Genomic DNA, 22275 nt, shown 5'->3' with positions numbered 1-22275 from the left:
CAAATAGAAGAATTTTAAAACCTGAATCACTTTAATTTTCTACTTCCTCTGCAGATACACTAATAAAAATAGAATCTGACATATATATATGGCTCCTGAATCTGTGCCTGACATTTGTAGATGATTCTCATTTAATTTTATTTTTGCCACATAACATACCCTTCATTATCTACTCTGGGTAATTGTATGTAACTTTTCTTCTTGGGATCTGTTCCACTACCCCTCCCACTTCTGGGTGGAGTTGACACTCCCAGCTCCAAAAGTAAGGTGTATCAGCGCAAGCCCAGCCAACCATAACCCCCAGGCCTGTCTAATGGATTCAGTGGTAGATACTATCAGGATCTGGAATTTGATTTTACTCTACTTACAAGCTAATAAATTGGTCTGTTGCTATTTCATTGATGCCAGCAGAATACACAAGATTTCTGAGTCAGAGACAAAGAACTGTGCAGCCAGTAAGCAACATGATTTGCCTTAGTTCCTTAGTTCTCATGGGGCTGAGACAGTGTGAGCCCAGATGGATAGTGTGCAGCAATGGGTCTGTGTCACAGCTGAGGGACACTGATCTTGGGAAAACCACTAATTTATAGTACGCAGTAATCAAGCCTTCTCTTTGTCCTTGCTCAAGATTGCTTGCTGCAAACACAACCTTGAGAAATAATCTAGGTAAAAAGTCGTCAGTGCCTCATATTCTTGGCATACCCAGCAGGGTGCGTGGAGGGTGAGAGGCACATGGAGGGATGCCTCCCAACAAATACATGATCTCAGACAGTCTAATTAGGGAGAATCATTTTTACTATTTCCCCTGAAATTTGAACCTGGAAAAATGTCATGTTTCAGTTTTCTGCAGCTGTCTGTAATTACACAGGAATAGCCAATCTGAAAATAGAGCCAAGATTGAGAAAGTCAGAGATGAGAAAAGGAGACTGAAAAAAAAAAAAAAAGATCGTACCGAGTTACAGATCAAGTACACTGTGAAGCCAAATCTTCCTCGAGAATGTTCAGTTAAGTGAGCTAATTAGGTTTTCATTCATTCACAACTAAAAGAGTTCTGACTGGCTTGGTGTTTGACATGCATCATCTCATCATAATAGCCCTATAATGGAGGTATTATTACCCTGATCTTACAGATGAATGTGCGTCATGGAGATTACCTCGCCCAGTATCACCTAATGAAGAAAGCAGAGGCAGTTTGCTGATGGCTGACTGCATGCTCTTAACAGTTAAATCGCTACTTTAAAGTACTTTAGAAATACCAAGGCTCACCCCAGACCTAATGAATCAAAATCTCTAAGGTGGAGCATAGAGAGCATACATTTTTTTAAGTTCTTGGGTGATTCTGATGCAGGGCTATAGACCACTTGTTAAGAAACGTTTGCCTTAGAAACATAATTTCAAGGATACTGCTGCCTGACCGTCTGATACTATGTCCTTATTAAAAAGCTTTGCTTCTGGAAAATAACACCTGAAGTCTAGTCAGTGATGTAAACTACAAATCAAAAGAAATTCTGAGAAAAGCTCTATTGGGAGAAGTGGGAAAAGTCAATAAACAAAGAGTCCCAGGCTCGGGGCGGGGGAGGAGCGTTAGGAAATGGGAACTTAAAAGGGAAAGAAGGTTGGGGGCAGAGGTCTGAAGTTCTGTTTCACCAATTATTACCTAAGAAATCCCTTTTTGCTTAATTAATTACCTTGTGTGTGTTTAAGTTCAGATTCCACACCGAGTTTTATATAGGGAGACTTGAGGGTCTTTTGAAATAGACGTGCAGACATCTGGTTGATTTTGCTAGTTACAGTGGCTCATTGGACATGAAGGAGAATGTTTAATTATTGACTTTGAATAGACATTTTGCCACTGCTGATAATATTAGCTAGATTAATGAATTGTTCAAGGGTTTTAGAGACAGAAAGAACCCTATTGAGAGTTACTGTTCATCAGTATTTGGACAGCATTTCCTAGAATAGTCATGCAAGTCACATGTGTTATTGTCAAATATTTTCCTGCTTGCCTATCTTGTCTCAGATTTCTCTCTCTCTCTCTCTCTTTAAATTTAAATGAAGTATTAGTTGTCTTTTGATACAGGTATTATTATTGTGAAAGTCAGAACTTTTTCTGTACATGCTATTCTACAGCATCTCCATAATAAGTCTTCCTCCAAATGGAGTCTGATATATAGTAAATCTTTCTTAAATTTTTAAAGCTGGGAGCACTGGAGGTCGTGGTCTGTGTCTGGTCCCGGGATGTAGGTGCTGAAGAGGGGAGTAGAGTTGAATTCCACTGCAGAGATAGTATGTTAGCTGATGGCCACATCTCATTTCATTTTATACATCTTGTCCACTCAAAACTGAAGACTTGAATCAGTCTGGCTTAAAGAGGTATTTGTTTTTAGAGTCTTAAGCTCTTTATTATTCCAAAGAATTTTAGAAGCATGCCTGTAGTCTCAGCCTTAAATAAGTATAATATTTCCAGCTTTAGGCCAAGAAGATTGCATGTGATATATGTTTTGACAATAGTTAAGTTTATCATCAAAGTGAACATTTTACCAAAGGGCTTTTAGATAAAATTATATCTCCTTTTTAGATGATGCTTTTCTCTACCCAGCAGTTTGACAAGCAGGTGTTTTGATATTTTAGTTTGAACTGGTTGCTTCTGTTCACAAGCTGTGTCATCATTGCAGGAGCACCTTCCTTTTCCTTATGGGTGAAATCAGAAGCTGGATGTATCTGCTCATCCTTAAGGCAGTTCTCTCAGGAGCACACTCAGTACAGTACCCTGTCTCCAGATATTCAGCAAAGCAGTAAATAATCACTTATAACATTATATGGGCACCTGCCTCCATCTTGGGAAACCATGTAACAATGTTGAACCTCTCTGCCTTCTTTAACACCAACAAATGAAATGTGCTGAATGAAAAGCAAGATATCCGTCTGAATATGTGGAAGAGGTTCTCATGGGCTCAGAGGTGTATGGTGCAGCAAGACAGCAGCACAGACTTTGCAATACCTTGTTTTTAAAGCACACACTACTGTAACAATTATGCAACTGTCTATGAATCGTTATAGTTAAGGACCTAACCTCTCTGATGTGGCATGCTAGAGTGGAGAAGGGAATGAGCAAAATTTGCAAGACATAACCCTACTACCAAAGTGTTTTTTAGAAGATTGATATAAATATAACATCTCTATTATTTGTTTAAAATATGTTGGGAATATATCACAATTTTAAAAAATGTATCTTCCATAATATTTTCCAGGAGAACTCCTTGCCTTTTTCCTCAGGCCCAAACCATACATTCAGCATTTTTCAATGGTCAGTGTTAAATTGGATGAAGCATCAAAGATTTTCAAACATGATCCTTTCTTGGGCCATTCTTGGAGGGAGAAGATGGCCTCAGAAATTCCATTCTGAGAACACAGAGGTCCCCAGTAAGAGAGAGAGCAAGGACATTAAACTGATACATTTTACCTTCCTGCATAAATGTTTCATTGCTGTCTCTCACACCGAGGTGAGGCTCATCGCCTTAGCATAAGAGAGAGCTTGTTTCCAACTTCTAGGCAGTGTAGAAAGGCTTGGGAATCAGGTGAGGCAGGGGGGATAGGGGTTGCCGAGAGATTTCTAAATTCTTTTTTTCCTGCCTTCACACATCAAAGGCTAAGACTAAAGGACTCAAGTCCTATGCTTTTCCTCTAGCGTAACATGGATGCAGGGTATGTGGAATGTTTTTCATGGGTGAGGTTGACAAAGGTAAGGAGAGATGCAAAAGCCCTGAGACAGAGCCACAGAAAAAGTTATCAGCCAGAAGAGCTCCTGAGGGTCACCAGTCCAGAGCTACCCTGGACCCCCTGTGGTCACTGAGCCAAGAGGCTCACCACAGGGCTGCCTGCTGCAGCAGGGCCAGGTCACTGCTTTCAGAGGCAGGGGTAGACCCCAGGCTGGTGGGCCGTATGAGAACCCCCAGAAGACTCTGAGAGGGTTGCAGCACACAGGAGCTGTGGCGCAGCACTCACCAAGCTGAGAAGTCAGATCACAGGCTCCAGAAGCTGCTGATTTCAACAACTGCAACCAGGAATCATCCAGGTGACAAATGACCAGTTCCCAGAGAGCCAAGGGCAGACAGAGCTGCTCTTCCAAGGACCTCACCTCGTCCCTTCTTCCATTGGGACACAAAGTCTCTCCCAATGTTCACTCTAAAGCCATTTCAGAGATGATAAAAGGGGAAAGGGAGGCCAGCCGAGAGACACTTGAAATTTTCTGAAAATGGCTATTTAAATTATCAGCTCAGTTGGATGTCTGAACATTTATTTAATTTTTCCTCCCAGCTAACCAGTTGCAAGGGGCTTGGAATTATGTTCAGATTAGTTAAAACCAAAAGAACAAAATGTTTTCTCCGCACATCAAAGTTATGAGTTCAATTTGCCACCTTGCTATAGCTTTTAAAAGTAATAAAAACAAGTCCAGCTAAGATAATGTACAGAACTATAATATAATATAATGTACAGTATAATGTAATATATATTATAATATTATATATATTATTATATATTATATATAATGTACATTATATATATAATATATAATGTACATTATATATAATATATAATATATATTATATTATATATATTATATTATATATAATATAATATAATGTAATATAAGATAATGTACGGTTACAAGGCATTTGAAGGTATTTGAAGGCCACAGTCCCCCCACCCTGCTTCTGGAATCACTGCTTGGAAAATACTCCTTTCTCCTTATTTTGCTGTGAAAATAAAATCACTCTAAAAAAATAAAGTCTGTTTAAAAAAAAAACAAAAACAAAACTCCTTTAGTACCTCCAGGGATGGAAATGGCCATCACTGAACAAAGCATAAAATATGTCTTTCTTCTTTTATGTTGAAATCTGATTTTTATATTCCCTTTACCTATTGCCCTCTGAAACATCTTTAGATGATCACTTTTTTTTTTCCTTCCATTACCTTTCCCTGGGATGTAAATTAGCAATTACTTAGCTCCCACAACGAAGTCTGAGGTCGTAAATGAGGACAGCCAGTAATTTAATCTGTGAAAGACTATGAGATCATCTAGTTAGTTTGGTAACAACAGCAAACCATAGAGTACTTCCTATTCATACTGACTCAGTTTTTTTTTTCTTTTTTTCTCTCTCTCTTTGAACTAACAGACTTTTCTTTACCAGAAAAAATCAAATTATAACTTCAATCTTGGTAAAAATTCCAAAGGTAATCAAAATCTTTCTTCTTAAAACCTATGAAAGAGCAACCAAGCCAGTTTGTGTGTATTTTAAGTAATCTGTTGAAACAGGAAAATTCCAATGGCAAAGTCAGACAACTTGCAGCAACATAATACATTTGTTTATTTAGTTAATATTACAGTGGTAACAGGTTAAGAGCACTAGATCTGTGTCCTCAAAAGAGGATAGTGATCAAGATTTTTATTTGTAAATTTCACTGTTCTTAACTATTAAAAATCTATTTTCCAAAGGAGTAATAATATGCATTATTTTTAAATGACAGATCTAAACTTTCAAATTTATGATCAAAAGCCTATTTGTTCATTAAACAAAACATTAGGGACATTTTAACTATTGGTTGCTCCTTTCAGGAAAGCACAATGTTCTTGAAGCAAATATACATAAAACATATTTTTCCATGGTGATTTCAACCATTGTGTATCATGTCAGTGAGGGAACCTGAGAACCCCAGATGTTGAGAACTCTCTGATTGTTGCAATACACTCTGGTTTACTTAAACAATCAACCAACAAACATGTATTTAGTGCCTACTATGTACAAGCCAGCATCCTAAAGCAATACAGGAAACACAAAGAAGTAACATTATTGGTCCTTGCCCTGCTCAGGTTTCCAATGAAGTGGTCAGATTAAACACAGACACAAATTACTCTACTTTCAATGTCTTCAAAAGAAGTGATGATGTTAACTAGATTGTATGTTAGCATCACCTATGCTGGAACCTAGAGGAAGCAGGGACATAAGCAGGGGCATCTTCGGCACAGATTAAAGTCTGTCTGAATCAGATTTCCGAGTTCTAAGTTTGAGGGCTGCTTGCACCCTCATATCTGAAAGTGTTGTAGCCAGTCTCTCACCTGCCACTGTTAGTGACTGTATTTGGCAATTGTTTCACGGACTCATGACAAGGGAGCAAGATAAACAAATATATATAGTATGTGAGTATATTATGATTTGGATACAGTATATATTATTTGAATATAGTATATATTCAAATCATATGTAGGGTGATGTTGAAAGCTAGGAGTTCGGGACTTTCCACTCTGCATGGGAGAAGCCTAACCCACGTTATTTATTATAAGACAAACAAGAGACTACGTAAGAAAAGTACGAAAAACTCTCCAAACTTCACTGAACACAAGCAAAAATAGAAAGGCTAGAAGAAAGGATAAGACAAGAGGGCCTAGCACAAAGGAGAGGCTTGGACGGGACCGTGGGGAGAGAGCTTTCCCCACCGCTACCTCCGCGCCCGCCCCATCGCCAGTGTCCCGAAGAAGAGGCCCTGGGCTAGGCAAGTGGAGAAAAGGAAAGCAGAGACATTTTTTCAAACACCACAAATAAATAAATAAATATGTTAAGTAAGAAAATAACCTATTAGGCACCGCTTGAAAGGCAGCAGCCCTCAGGGGTCGGGCAGGCCGCACCCTCTCCCTGCAGGTGGCGGCGACGCGGTCGGGATCGGCCGAGACTGGGAAGCCGTCACCTGAGGTCCCGGCCCGGTGCCTATCATTACTCTTGGATGTGCACCTCCAGAAGCTTGGGTGAAGGAGAAAGCCTAGTGGAGCTGCAGCCAAGCTCTCGGGCGGCCCCCAGGGAAAGTGCGCCCTGTCCTTCCTGGCCTAATGCAGACCAGCGCCCCGGGAGTGCCTAGCTCTTGGTCTTTGAAACTAAAAGAGCCGTTTGTCAGCCGGGCGGGAGAGGGGCTTCCATTACAAGCCCTCCTCCCCCACCAAAGCCCGGAATCTTTTAAAAACCCCCAGTCGCTTGTTCTCAGCTCCTTTTTGCTCCAAAGTGGGCTTTGGATAAGGACTGCAGGATGCCTGGGGTTCGAAGCGCGGGACCGATTTTACTAAGCACCTGGCTCCGCTCTGGGTGGAGTGGGAGGGGCGGAGGGGCTCGGCGAAGCGCGCACCTTCACCCGAGGGTGGGAGAAAGGGCCAGCTGCCGAGATCCTTCTCAAGTCTGACTTTCTTTGAAGTAGGGCTGCAGAAAGGGAGAGTGGTGGTTCTCGAGACTCCGCTAGAGGCATCAAGCAGAATCCGGCGAGCGAGGGGCCCTGCCGGGCGCGGCTGAGGGCCAGCTGAGTTTTCCCGAGGGAAACCCGTGGCGGTAACCGTGGCTCAGCTTAAACAGAAACGACGGCTGGCGGGGCTGAGGGTCAGGCTCAGCTGGCGACGTTAATAAGTTCACGATCTGCACCGGTAGGACGGGGCGGAAAGAAAGACCGAAATTGCCAAGGGAGGGGCAAAGAGGGACGCAGAAGTACAATCGCAGGGGAGGAAGAAGCGAAAGAGGAGAAAGGGCCCCGCTAGTCTTTCCAGTTTATAAGCAAAGCGTCCAATTCCACCTTTGTCGCGCGCCTTTCCCGGGTCTCCACCAGAAGCGCACAGTGTCCTAGCCCCACTTTTCCCATTGCACCCTGACTCCTGGGATACTTTCACCTCTCGCACCCGGCCTTCCTTTCTCCTCATCCTCCCCTTCTCCTGGTACAAAGCCCCTGCTTGGCCCGGGCTCAGAGAGTAGTGATCCGGGACGTGCAGGTGCCATTACGGAAGACGCCGCCGGACTCCAGGTTCTCAGGCTGGAAGTCCTCCACACTGTAGGCGCGGCTCTTGAGGGCCGTGGCGTAGTAGTCGACTGGCTCCTCGGCGGCGTTGTCCATCCAGCTGAGGCAAAGGATGCGCTGGAAAGAGCGCTTGAAGTTGTCTGAAAGGAAGCCATAGAGGATGGGGTTGGCGCAGCTGTTGGCATAGCCGAGGATGACCGACAGCTGGCTCACCGTGGCGTCGTCCTGCTCTGCGAACACGTTGACTAGCTGCACCACATAGAAAGGCATCCAGCAGATGACAAACACCATCACCACCATCATCACCATCAGGGTGATCTTGCGCTCTGAGCGCTTGCGCTGTTGCCAGCCGGCCTTGAGGGCCACCATGCGCATTTTGGCGATGATGAGCACGTAGCACAGGCAGATGGCCCCGACGGGCAGCAGAAAGCCCATGAGGAAAGTGTACAACACGAAGCCCACCAGCCAGCGCTGGGCGGGCTCGGGCATGAGCATGTTGCAGGCCACCGTGCCGTCACTGTTGGCCGCCGTGCGCGAGAAGACCACGATGGGCAGGATGACGAGCAGCGATAGCACCCACACGCCCAGGTTCACCACCTTGGCCACGGAGGGCCGGCGGTAGCGTGCTGCCTTGATGGGGTGCACCACGGCCACGTAGCGGTCCACGCTAAGCACAGTAAGACAGTAGATGCTGGTGAACATGTTGACCGCGTCCACGCTGAGCACGAGGCGGCAGAGCAGCGCGCCGAAGGGCCAGTGGCGAAGCAACGTGGAGGTGACCAGGAAGGGCACGCTGAGCAAGAGCAGCTCGTCGGCGACGGCCAGGTTGAGGATGTAGATGTTGGTGGCCGTCTTCATCTTGGCGTAGCGCAGGATCACGTAGATGACCATGGAGTTCCCACACAGCCCCACCAGGCACACCACGGAGTAGATGAAAGAGATGAGGATAGCGCTGCCCTGGCCCTCGCTCAAGGTCCCGTTCTGGGACGCATTTCGCCCCGGCTCCTCCATCCCGTCTGCAGCTCCGGCCCCGGGGTCCCTGCTGCCGCCGCCTTCGCCACAGCTGCCTGGGCTGGGGCTACAGGAGGAGGGAGAGGAGGCGGTGCCATTGGGGAACATCTCAGCTGATGGGGGCCGATGGGGCTGCCGGGGCTGGGGCGTTCTCCTGGCGCCCCCGCCGCTTGCGCTGTCACTTGGCACCCCGGCCGTCCGCCCGCAGCTCACAGCCGCTGGGCGCCTGCGGGGAAGCGCTCAGAGACTGCAGGGAGCGCGGCTCCCCCGGCGCCGGCGGAGCGCATCACCCAGCGGCTGCTTGCGCGCAGCCGCTCGCCGCTCCAGGGCACCTGTGCACACGCGAACGTGGAGAGGAGAGGCCGGGAGACTAGGGCCCCGCGCGGCACAGCCATTAACTGCCGCGGCTGTGGGCTGGTGAATGATTAACAGGCACCACCCGCGCGTCAGCAGCTACGAAAATGGGGGGCGGGGGCGAAGAAAGAGAGGGAGGTAGGCGATATAGGTGGCTTATCACTCCTCGCCCAATTTTTTCCTTCCCAGTTTTGAGCTCCGATCGACTAGAGCAGCTGCTTCTGGGGTTCCCCTGCAGCACCCCTTTACCCATCCTTCAGAGGGACCTGGGGAGTTTCTCCGCTTTCCTGGAGGGTGGATGGGAAACAAAGGTGGAGATTCTGTCCCATCCCACCCTGCTTCTATCCAAAGCAAAGAGTGAAGCAGACCCTAGGCACGGATGTCTGGAGTTCATCTCCATTTCCCTCAGTTGCTGCCCCACCCTGGGGGACCCATTCCTGTCCAGTCGTCCGGCGCCCCAAACTCTCACCTCCCGCCCCCGCCTGCCCTGCCCCCTGAGAACCGCTGCCGAAGTCCTTACCCAGGGCACGCTACCTCCAGACCGACGCGTAGATGGCCCGGGCAAAGTGCCTGTGCGGTCTGGTAGCGCGGTGACGTTCTTCGTGCGGTCCCACTGCTTTCCTTGGGCGGGACCCCAGCACAGGCGCCCACTCAGATTTACTCTGAAGAGTGGCGGAAACTGACCCTACGCCGCGAACGTTAGGAGGAAGAAGGACAGCAACTGTGCATTTAGGGACTCCTGCGTTACAACCCCGCAGGCAGCTCTTCGAGGGAGGGAGTGTTCGGAGGCCTGAGAAAACCATTGCGAATCTCTTAATACAGCTTGTAGTGCCCAGAGCCCCCTGCGTCTCCCAGAGGAAAATCGACTTTAGAAAGGAGGACGCGCGCCTGGGGGCACAGAAGGAGCCCGAGGCTCCCCCCGCCTCCCTCTCCCCGCCCCCTCCCCTCCCAAACGTGCCAGGCGCGGTATTGGAAATCCATCTAGGTGTTCGCTGGGTATAGATAAGGCTGCGCCGCATCCCTGATGTACTTCGTACCCGGGAGAATTGGTGGGCCCTGGGGGAGGAGAGTGTATAGGCCTGGGAGAGCAGGGATGCCAGTCGGGGCCGGCAGGTGATCAGACCTGTCACCAACTCCAGGAACATCAGGACGACCTTCGAGTCTCTCCGTGAAATACTTAAGATTGCAGCCTTTTCTGAGGCCCCTGGATGTGTGCCACGTGCCTAAACTTTTAAGACACAAAAGTCAGTGTAGGCATGCCTAAAGCTCACTGACTTCATATAGGAACTGAACAGTTACTGTGTTTAAAAAAAAAAAAAGTTCAATGATCATGATTTTTAAGGATCTCTAGGACTTTCCACCATCCCTAGTCTGGGCTCCCTTTGGCTTTCCAATCCTTCCAGTCCAAAGGAGAATCACTCCATCCAGCTCCCCAATTCTTTTCAAGATCCCTTCAAGTCTTTGTCTGAACCGTGCAGGTTCCCAGGAAGACTGACCTTCAGCAGCCTAGTGCTGCGGGGCCTCTTTCAAGCCTAAGCTTTGTGTCAGTTTTTGTTAGTTCTTCCTCTCAGCCAGGCGGCACCCACTGTGCTGTGAGTCTCAGTTTCCCTCCCGTCAGTACAGTTTGCACTAAGGAGAGGCAAATCTAAACAGAAACTAAATTCCTCATCGAGGATATTTGTACCAGACAGTCCAGAATGCAGAAATGGATGCAGAAATGGGAAGAAAAAAAAAAGTAAAATTTCTATTTTCCCCTTTATCTGGGTATCATTTGCATGTATGTGCTTTAGTTCTCAAAACTAAATGCTCCTCAAAGCAAAAGAATAACTTTTGTAGTGTGTTGATTATAGCAATCAGAGATAAAAGAAAAGATGACAGACTGTCATAGGAATGTGTGCAATGGGCACTGAATTATTAATGAGAAATGTGCTGGGAAGAAATCTGAAATTTCCTAAGACCCAAGCTGCTTAACCCATTGCTTTATCTCAACCAATTACTTTATCTTAAGTAGGATGTGGAATTCGTGGTTAGTTGTATTTCATTTTCCTTAAAAAATACAGTGCATATGGAGAAAAAAAAATGAATGTTCATCAGGTTTTTAAAAAACCGGCTTCTTTTTCCCCAGCAGAGCTTTTAACAAGCCAAGCCTCGTAATGATTTAAATGCCTCTTTGTCAGTCACTGACTAAAGACACCTGGCTATTCCTCAGGGGGGTGACATTTCAACAGTCATCATCTAGATGCCTTGGCTTTGATCATGGTTGCTCCAGTGGGAGTGGGTGATGGGAGCCAGTAAAGCACAGCTCTCTTGTTCAGGATCTCATATGTTTATTCCGCAGCTCATCTTAGGGAAATCTCCTCTCAATTTACTGGTAGCCTCATATACAAAAGAAGAAAACTTAAGACCTGATGTGAGCATGCTTTTTTGTTTCTTTGTGAAGTGGTTTCTATGATGAATTTTTAATCCATGAGAAGAGATTGACAATGAGATGCTACTTTACATCCACTAGGGTGGCTATAGTAATTTTTTTTAAGGAAAAGAAAAATAACAAATGTTGAGCATATGGAGAAATTAGAACCCTTATATGTTGCTGGTGGGCATAAAAAATGATGCAGCAACTTTAGAATATTTGATGATTCCTCAAAAAGTTAAACAGAATCGCCATATGACCCAGCAATTCCACTCCTAGGTATTTACTCCCCAAAACCAAAATATGTATTTGAACAAAACCTTGTCCATGAATCTTCATAACAGGACTATTCATAGTAGCCAAAGAGATCAGCAATCCAAATATCCATCAACTGATGAATGGATAAACAAAATGTGGTACATCTTTTTATGATCCATGCATAAAAAGGAATGAAGTTTCAAAACACACTACAACATAGACAAACCTTGAAAACATTACGCAGAGTGAAAGAAGCCAGACACAAAAGTCACATATTGCATGACTCAATATATATGAAACATCCAGAACAGCCAAATCCATAGAGACAGAGCAGCTTAGAGGTTGGCAGGGGTTGAGGAGGAGAGGGAATGGGAAACTAGTGCTTCATGGGTATGGGGTTGTTTTGGGGGGTTATGAAAATTTCTGGAATTAGATAGTGGTGGTGGTTGCACAATGCTGTGAATGTACTAAAAGCCACTGAATTGTACACTTCGAAATGGTTAAGATTATGAATTTTATGTCATGTGAATTTTTCTTCAATAAAAAGAGAGATTGAGATGGATATGAGCCATGCAGTGTTATCAAATCTTTTCAGCCATGTATTTCTTAACATTGTATCTGTGAACTAATCCATGAACAAAGGAAAACAACCAAGAAAAAGGCAGCATGTTTCTGGGCTAAACAACATATGATTGGAGTTGCAGCTGTTTTAGAATTATCTTAAGGGCAGGAGCCCCGTTAGGAATCTGCCTTCCTCTCAGACCTCAATTTAATATAAGCATTTCTTAAAGAAACAAGAACGCTAATGTAGTTAATTATGTATCTAAAGCCTTGAAAAGCTTAAAATAAGCTTGTTTTCTCCAAGACAGTTAGCTGTCCCTCATTTCTCTCTTCTTCTGTTACTATCTTTCCTATGCCTCTATGATCTGAATATTTCTCCATATGAGAGAAGAAAGAAGATGGCTTTCAAGAAGGGGAGAATGAAAGTCCTAATTTAGGAAGCTGCAGGTTCTTAAGCAGACTGATTTTCTTCCCCCACCTCAATTCTCTCCTACAAGCTACACTCCCCTGTGCTATCATGTACCAGGTGTACACTTTGATTACTGTGTTTGTCACACTGTGCTGTGATTTGTGTGTGTGTGTGTGTACTTGTCTGTCCCCACTTCTAAATCTGTAAGCATGTCCAGAACAGGGGCTACATTTTACTTATCTTTATATCCACAACACCTAGCACAGAAGCTGGAAAATTTCCCAATACCTCCTTGTTCTATTTTCCCAAGGCATCCCATGAAGAGTACGTTCTTTTTTCTAACCCATAAAATTTAGACACAAAGAAATAAACTTTGGGCCTCTTGCAAGAAGAGCTTTAATATCTGTGTAATATCACCATCTGTAATAATTCCTTATACATTTCAGTCTTCTGAATAATTTCAATCTGCATATCCTATATCAACAGTGATCATGCTGATGACTCATTCATTGATCATTCTTGGTCTTAAATTTACTGGCAGAGAAAGGGCTCTGGAAAATGGGTAGTACATACTTTAGTAGCTACTGATGGTTATTTAATAGTATCATGCAGTGTGAAAACCATTATACGTGGAAGTTCATTTCTTTCTCATTGCAGCCCTATGTCCCAGTTGGTTTGGTGAAATAGTAATTATCAGGAACTCAAACTCTCCTTCTGTCAAAATCATTACTAATGAGTTTTTTTCCAGTTGGAGCCTATGGTGATCCTCAAATGAGCTCCTTTAATCCATGTCAGTGGTAAAGCGCTGGCTGGGGCCAGGGATTAAAGGGAACGCTTCCTGGAACATACTCTGCCCTGGCATCATCAGAGTTGTGTTTACACACAACTGTCTTGGAAGATGGAACCAAACTGGCTATGAGGGGTGGGCACCGCTCAGCAATATGACCCACAGCAGAGGTATATGTCACTCAAGGGCCATCTGTCATTAAGCAGTTAACATGATGACAGCCTAATAAGAAAGTCACCAGAGTGCCAAAGTAGCTATAGGGCTAAGGAACAATCCTGGACCTCATTTCCCAATGATGCCCCATCGCTTCACAACAGCCCTGATGGCGCGTGGTTCAGTTCATCACCAATCTCGGCAAACCCGCCCTAACTCACTGATTTTCCTATCACCTCTCTGTGAAACAGCAGGACAGCGTCTTTTTTTGTGCTTTCAAAAAACACACATGGTGCAACAACTCCCATTTATCTCTATGGATTCTCTACTACTAAATGATATTTCTGAAAACAAGAATTCAACACATACAGAAAAGTTTTCATTAGTATTGATGGATAAATAAAAATAAAACAAAAGCACCCACACGTTACCTGTATTATTTTGAGTAGTCCCACCCAGTAATACATTCTTCTGTAATGTAGTCTTTGTTAGTCAAGGATTTCAAGATTGGTTGCATTGGTTTCAATGCACTTTGGGGGCATTTTTCTTTTTAGCAGAAACTACAAAAAAAAATGCTTTCAAAGGCACAAAATCATAATTTTGTTTCTTTTGATTGCTGTTTGATTTTTGAGCAGAGTGTCTAAACATTTACAACAAATCACCCATTCTTTGAGAGAGGGCTGTTCCTTTGGAGTGGGCTGTATCTGTCAGTCAACTTCACCAGTTAAGAAACAACCCAAAGCCAGCAAAGGGCCAGGTGTGGAAAGTAAAGCCATTTTGTAGGTGAAAGCTATATAGCCTTCTTTAAGATATAAAACCTTTTATTCTTAATTTAAAAACAAAAGGCATATAATTAGAGAGAGATTTAAATCTATGTAGCCATCATAACACCTGCCATGTTGAGACAGGAGCCTAGGCACGTGCTCCCTCAGCCAAAACACTGCTTTACTTAGATGACAGGAAGCAACTTAAATGCTGGTCTTTTCTCCTCTTCCACAATTAAGTTGGAATTGGTCAGTGGCATGTCTGCGTTGCTTACATGTTTGTCTTCTGCTGGAAGCAGGAAGAATGGGCCGTGAGTGGTGGACTCAGAACCACCGGGAGTGGTCCAGGAAGGGAATGACTGGATCGCCTGCTCCCTCCCTCCTCCTGAGGGCTGGCAGCCTCACCACCTACACTGTGCCCTGCCTCTGCTCTCTCCTTTATTTAGGCAGTTGCTGGGGCAGGGGTGGGGAAGGGATGGTACTTCACTTTGACCTTGAGGAAGCAGCGAGAATGCCTACCCCTCCTTTCCTATTGGGAGAAGCAGGTGAGAAGATTGCACAGTCCAGGTGGGACCACCTGGCCTGATCAGGAAGTCACCATTCTTTGACAGCTGCCTGGGTGAACTGAAATTTCACTGCTCATGCAATTAGCCAGAACACTGGTTTCTGATACTATATCCTATGATTTTCAAAAAAAATTCATAGAAGTAATATTCAGACTATAGTAGAATACTGACATAATTACATAATTGTATATGGTCACTTATGGTCCCCATTTCTTAGTGAGAAAGAACTGGAAATTAATATCAGAATTCCATTATGTATGAATAATGCTGTGTTTTTTATCAAAACTGAGTAATCTGTTCATTAATTTAACAAATATTTATTGAGTGCCCACTGTGTGGCAGGCACTGTTCTAGGCATTGGAGATGCAGTTGCAAAGATGAACTAGTTTCCAGCGGAATTCTAGTGAGGCAGAAAGAGAGTCAACAGATGGACACATGGGTAATAAACTGCATTTAGTGGTAAGTTCTAAGGAGACAAGTAGGGGCAAGAGACCAGAGAGTGCTGGAGGGGTGGGTGTATTTGACCTAGATTAGATCAAAAGGGCAGTGAACGTGATGATGCAAGAGCAGCCCTGGAGGATGTGAAGGTCAAGGAGTACTGTAACTTCAGTTATAGCAGCACGTGTGAAGCAGGGGTGCCAGGCACACTTCAGTTACACCCCTGCATCCCTCCTTTTTATTTATTTATTTTTTGCTTCCTAACGTCATGATAATTTAGAGAACACCTTTAGATCTCATCTAGACTGCTCTTTGAACCTGGTGGATCCCGCTGACTATTTCAGTTGAGCTTTCCGAGCCCTAGGAAAGTAGATTAGGGAAACAACAGCCTCTGTAGAGTGCTGCCTTTGCAAGGTTTCTCCTCTGGGGCTATGCTCCATGTTACACTGGCACCTGTAAGCAGATAAGGGAGGAAAAGGCCAGGAGTTCAACATGTGTAAAAGCCAGTTCTGAAACTGAGAACACTTGAACAATGCATTTCTTCTTCTTCTCAGTGAATTGGGAAAACTCCTTCCTGAGTGGCGAGGCACACCATGCGTGCTCTGGATTATCTACCAGGGAAGAGCACGGGAACACCTGAGCTCATCCATGAGCTGGGTGATGGCGTGCTGCTGGTTTCTCGGGGCCAAGACTTAAAAACAGATGAAAACGAGGATCTGCTTCGGACCAGAACTGTGTGCAAATGAGTATATTTGACAGTAGGGACTGGAAAGAGGAAGGCAGTCTAGTTGGGGAAGGGGCTTGGTGGGAAAGGGAAGGTTCTGGCACGTTGTAGGACACGTGGGCTTAGCATTGTCTTCTGTAATCACACTTTATATGCAACTGTCTACTATAGCAATTCTGGGTAAAAACAAAATTCTGGTTTTCAATCATCACGTGTTTCTCTCATTGGTGGTAGTGCAAAACTCATACTCGAATTAACAAAGTCTCAGATGTAAATAATTAATGATTCAGTTGACTCAGCACCTCCTAGAGAGCACAGCCCCTGTGACTCCCTGCCCAGGGGTCCCAAGCCCACTTCCAGGGCCAGTGTGGCCGACTGCAGAGCAGATACAGACACCTCTAGGCTGGAGGGGAGGCCAAATGATGACTGGGCGGGTGGGGGGCGGTGAGGCAGAGGAGGAGCGAGCTTGGCTGAGGGGGCCAGGGTGTCTCTACTCATGTACATGAGGCTGCCCACTGTGCAGGACAGAGCCAGGGGTGGAAATTGAAGTGGGCAGGTTCCAGTGCAGAGCTCGTGAGGAGTGCCAGAGTCTACATTCAAATTTTGCCAGGTCCTAACGAAGGTAGGAATGATAGGGCATATTTTATTAATAGATTCTAAGCTGGATTTATAACCCTCAAGGTAAGCCAACCAAACAAAACAGTTGGGTCTTTGGGAGAACTCTGAGCACAGATGTTCGACCCAGGCCACTGAGAATATGGAGAGAGGATGTGGTACCAGCCATTGTTTCCTTTTCTGCCCGTTCCCTTGGCCCTTCCTCATTTCAAAATGAAATTTTGCTCCTCCTCTAGTCACAAAGCAAACTATTACATAAATAACCCTTGAAGCAAAGAAGTAACAGCACAAAAGGTGGTTCAGGCCCTTGGAAGAACGATAAGGGGTGAGGTGTTACGGAAATGTGGTTAACATCTGGGTCGCAAATTTGCCAGTAAACAATAGCCTGTCACACCTTTAACAGTGAAAAACTGGAAAACTGGATGGGGCAAAGGAGGCATATTTCTTGTATTTAATACAACAGAACAGTAATTAAACTCTAAAACTGATGCTGCTGATGAATTTTTATAGACACAGAAACATATTCAAAACATTGCTGTGTGAAAAGTCTATTTCAAAGCTATATGACCCCATTAAACACACACACACACACACACACACACACACACACACACACACACACACACACACACACACCCCAAACGAGCATATGTCTGCATAGGTCTGAAAGGGCAGTTACTAAGATATTAAAAGTGGTTATCATGAGGCAGCTGTGTAATGGATGACATCTCCCTTTTGTACATAGAGATTTTCTAATTTTTCAGCCATGAGTGTGTATTGCTTTTAAATAAAAGTAATAAAAGCTTTTTTTTTTTCATTTTAAAAAAAGAAGACTCCAGGCTCCAGGCCATAAAGTGTCTGCTCTATTTAATGGGGCATTCGCTGATTTATTTTCTCCTTAATTATTTTTGCTTTCAGAAGAACAGTAATAAATTTATTCTAGAAATTAACATGTGATGCAAATTAAATAGCAAACAAAATGTATCCAGCAGAAGGTGATAGAAGGAACTAAAACAGGAGCTGGAGTAGTCTACTTTCTTCCAGAAACCCCTATAGCCCCCTGGCCACTTGGTCTCTTGAGTGTGCTTGAGTCTGCTATGCCCACCTCTTGGAATCGCTATTGTCATGTAAATCACAAAATCGTGCTGTTTGTGAAAGCATGGTATAGTTGTCTACTGCCAAACTTTTGAGTTTAAATTACATATTTTCCATGAATTTAACCTTGTGCAGATTATTTGACCTGTTTGTGCCTCCGTTTCTTCTTTTGTCAAGTATAATGCATCTACCTGACAGGATTGTTAAAAGAACTAAATATGTTCAAAGTGTTTAGAGCCGTGTCTCGCATGTGGTAAGCATTATATAAGTATTTAGTATCACAGGATTCCCCTGCTATCTGGAAGTAGAGCATTCCTTTGAAACCTTTCATAAGCAGAAATGGCATAAAGCAAAGAAGCAATTACCTTAGGACGCATTTTGCTAACAGATGCGCAAAATAAATCAAGATAAAACACAGATGCTCACAGACACTGTTCAAAGCTATGGTGCTTGATGCTGAGATGTTGAATGTAGTTCTGGGGAAGGACCTTGGCTACGCCTCTCTCCCTACTTCAGCTGCGTGGTGCCTCTATAATCATTCATTGCAAAACAAATGCCGAATGCTATTTTTGCTTTTTGCCTTTTTTCGTAGAAGCAAAAATCCTCTTCGGATTTCTTTCCCTTAGCAAAAACAGTTACTAATGTAGGTCTTTCATAAAAGGGATGTGGCATAAATCGAACTTTCAGTATGCAGGGGATACCCATATAAAACAATGCCTAAAGTATGAATTACAATGTAACATTATTTTTTAATCAGTCAAAAGAACTTAAAAATTTTGGTTTTGTCTCTTGCTCAAGAACGTAATACAGTAGGTCTAGCACGCACTTATTCAGTTTAAGAAATATTTACTGAGCAGTTACTCTGTGCATGTTACCTATCCTTTCTTTTCCCTCCTGCCTACACAGTTTCATAATTCACCTCTGTGAACTGTGTTCCACCACAGGCTTTTAGTACATGTCACACATTCAGCTAAAATAACTCTAAAATGTTAATCACTTCTATCAACATCATGCCAGAGTCAATCCAGTCCATCCACATCAGAAGGATTTGAACACACCACTGTATTCATTGCTTCAAATAACCCCGTTGTTACACAGGCACAGTCTGAGTTTACTATAACCTTTCTTTTTGTCTCAATTTCCAGTGAGACCTCCAAGACCCCAAGCGGATATAACTGTAGTTGGGATGGAACCTGGGCTGCGCTCCCCCCATCCCCCCACAGTAGAAACACTGGACCACCAGGGGATTCCCAGAAAATGTTTTCAAATTCTAAACAGAGGTGCTGGTCCACCTCTCTCAACCCATTACCCACTTGCAGTCTCTATTTAAGAGTAGAAAGGAAGATTGAGGGAGATGATTTCCTTAGAGAGAGTTGTCAGAGTGCTGTGCACTTTCCCTCCCACGGAAGATGGAAAGTGACTTCCTACCCAGTCAATAAAGCATGGGGGCTTCTATAAAACCACTTGGAGAGCTTGTCAGATGTCCCCTGAGGTTGGTACGACACAGAGACTGGTGCCTGATTCTTATTTGGAAAATTCGAAGGTGAGCAAGAGACCTGCTGGAACTTCTGATGACAGAGTGAAGAGGAAAGACTACAATTGGAAAAAGCTCAAAGTGGGGCAGAGGCGGTGTTTCCCGTGAGCTAGAACGGACAGCACAGCAGGCAGACAGGTGGGAGCACCAGGAGGGACTCAGGTTGCCTGGCGGAGTGAGATGACCTCAGCAGGAAGTTTGTGTACCAGGGGGAGGGGCTGAGGGGGGAGCAAGACCAGCTGGCAGAGGTTGCTGGGCCAGAGAAGGGCACAGGGGAAGTCTCTAGAAAGGCATGGGGGTGATTCTGAAGAACCTACCAAGGAATTCCACAAGAGAAAGAGCCACTCACCCATGCACAGTTATAATTGCCAGTCAAGGAAGAGCCTCCTTCCTGTCCCTTAAGGCTCTTCCCTCTCCCTCACAGGCACCAAAGGCAGAAAAAGGGAGTGAGGGAAAATAATGTAGAGAAATAATAAAGACTCCAATAAGCTGCGAGGATATATTGTGCAACACAGGGAATATAGCCAATATTTTATATTAACTATAAATGGAGTATAACCTTTAAAAATTGTGAATCACTATGTTGTACATCTGTAACTTATATAATACTGTACATCAACTATACTTCAAGTTAAAAATTTTTAAAAAGAAGAAATAATAAAGAATCCAACCACTCACCTCTTCCTTACTGTAGAATCCAACCAAGCGTGGGTCAGGCTGAAGCTGGTCCAGGGACAGGGAGCTTTAAATTGAATCAGAAATTAAAGTTTCAATTTAGAAAGAATTGCTTTTTATAATGTCTGAAAATGAGACTGTTAATATCTGAAAGTGAACCAAAAATTTATGAGATCCATGTGTATTAAGACTTTCCACTCAGTTTTGTCGTATTTAACTTCCAACCACACTATGAGGAAGTTTCTACTTACTACCCTCATTTTGCAGATGAAGAAATCAAAGCACAGAGAGGTTAGATAAGAGGCTCAGGTCACACAGCTAAAAACATCAGAGCTCAGATTTGTTTAACAATCTAGCAGAGGGCTTATCCTCTTAACTACCATTCCACACTTCTTATCTCTTACAGAACTCACTCAATAAAAAGATGGTTTTGGACGTAAAGAAGTTCCATAAAAGGCAAATCTGTCATTTTTGTTATTTATGTTTTCCTCAATGAGTCCAGTAATTACTTCATTTTCCCCTTTATTTGTATTGCCTAATCATTTGAAAAAAACAAATGTGCCCTTGGTTAGAAATTTAGAATAATGTGTTTTGAAAAAAATTAGCCTTAATAAAACATTATTACAGACAATTTAAGACTGAGCCATTGATATATCTGTGCCAAAGAAAATGCATTTTTCATTAACTGCTGACCACCATTTTTCAGTTCTAAACGTGTAATGGTCAGCACTGTTAGGCAGCTTAGCACTTTGTTTTGCATGAGAATTTCTGTGTAGTTTTTTTCCCCTGCTTTATTCCTGTGTTCTTGCTGTGGCTTACTTTTGCCCTACCTCCGACAAATGTATACCAAGCATTGGGTCAGGAGAGTCACTTGATAGAGGGGAAGCACTAGAAGCTGCTTTGAAACTTGTACTGACTCCACAAAATTACAGCCAAAATGTATTCCCAGGACAGGGAGAGGGATTGCTGCTGAAACAAAATCAATTAAAAAATAAATAAATGTTTCTTCCTTAAAGCAAGTGCATGTACATTTCAAGTGGTCTAAGGGCTTGGCTCTTGGACCTTGATTGATTTGATTGACAACTGTAATAAAGCTGAGAATATACAGGTGCCAGATTCATTCAGATAGCGGCACATTCTTTCCTAACTGAAACGTCACGCTTCTCTTCACTAAACAATTAAGTGGGAAATCAGCATTTTCAGTTAATAAAAATGCCTTAACTCACTTGGGGTAGTCACATAAGAGAACAAAATTGTATAGTTCAATATTCACACTTGTCCAAAACAATTCTACTTTAGCACTGGAATTCTTTTTTTTTTTTGATGGTAAAAGTTTAATTGCTATGTGATCACCTCTAAACTTAGGGATGCATAGATCCGACTTTCACACCTGCAAAATTTTAGCACCTATTTATTTTCTTGGAAAATTCTATCCAAATCTCTTCGTGAGAACACATGCTCTTAAAATCCACCAGAGGGAGATTTTAACATTGAGAACTTCAACAGAGAAGTTCTGGATTTGACATAGCTGTATTTCGGCTGACAGCGGGAACAACTTAAATTTTGAACTAAGTCTTGATGATAAGGTTTACATCTTGATAAAGCTACTCAAGATATTCCAGCTATATTAAAACCAGGGTTGAGTGGCTAGGGAGAACTGATGAAATATTGCTCTGTCTTGTCAGAGAATACACGAGGTGTCTGAGTGTATCTGGGGAGGGGAGCTGGGTGTGGATGGGATAAGACCTTGTGTCTCTAGAGGAGAATTAGATGACATAGATGACAGAGTAATCTCAGGCCACTGCCACTATGTACACTGTCAGTAATTCCTGGTTTCCACTGATGCATAATACCTTGATTTGGCCCCTCAGGGCAGGCTTTGACACTGCAGTTCTCTATAAGAATGATAAAAGAAGAAATGAAAAAATGTATATAAGGGATATTTTTGAAACAGTTTGTTTTATTTGGGGAGACATGATATTATGGCAGAAATCTGGATAACCAACACCTTTGTGCTCCATCAAATCACTTGTTTGTATCAAGCAGCAACAACATGGTGCTATCAAAATTCCAGTTAATTTTTTAAAATAGATG

At 43.6% G+C, this 22275-nt stretch overlaps 1 protein-coding gene across 1 annotated transcript; it reads right to left on the bottom strand.

Moving 5' to 3' along the window:
• Positions 1-7423: 7423 nt before the first annotated feature.
• On the bottom strand, positions 7424-8946 carry SSTR1 (somatostatin receptor 1). Its single transcript, XM_007123481.2, has one exon. The coding sequence runs from the start codon at positions 8944-8946 to the stop codon at positions 7774-7776; it is 1173 nt and encodes a 390-aa protein (XP_007123543.1). The 3' UTR covers positions 7424-7773.
• Positions 8947-22275: the final 13329 nt, after the last annotated feature.

Source organism: Physeter macrocephalus, chromosome 11 (assembly GCF_002837175.3).
Source record: "Physeter macrocephalus isolate SW-GA chromosome 11, ASM283717v5, whole genome shotgun sequence".
In the NCBI taxonomy this organism is placed as follows: Eukaryota; Metazoa; Chordata; class Mammalia; order Artiodactyla; family Physeteridae; genus Physeter; species Physeter macrocephalus.
This window is presented reverse-complemented; position numbering and strand designations above follow the sequence as displayed.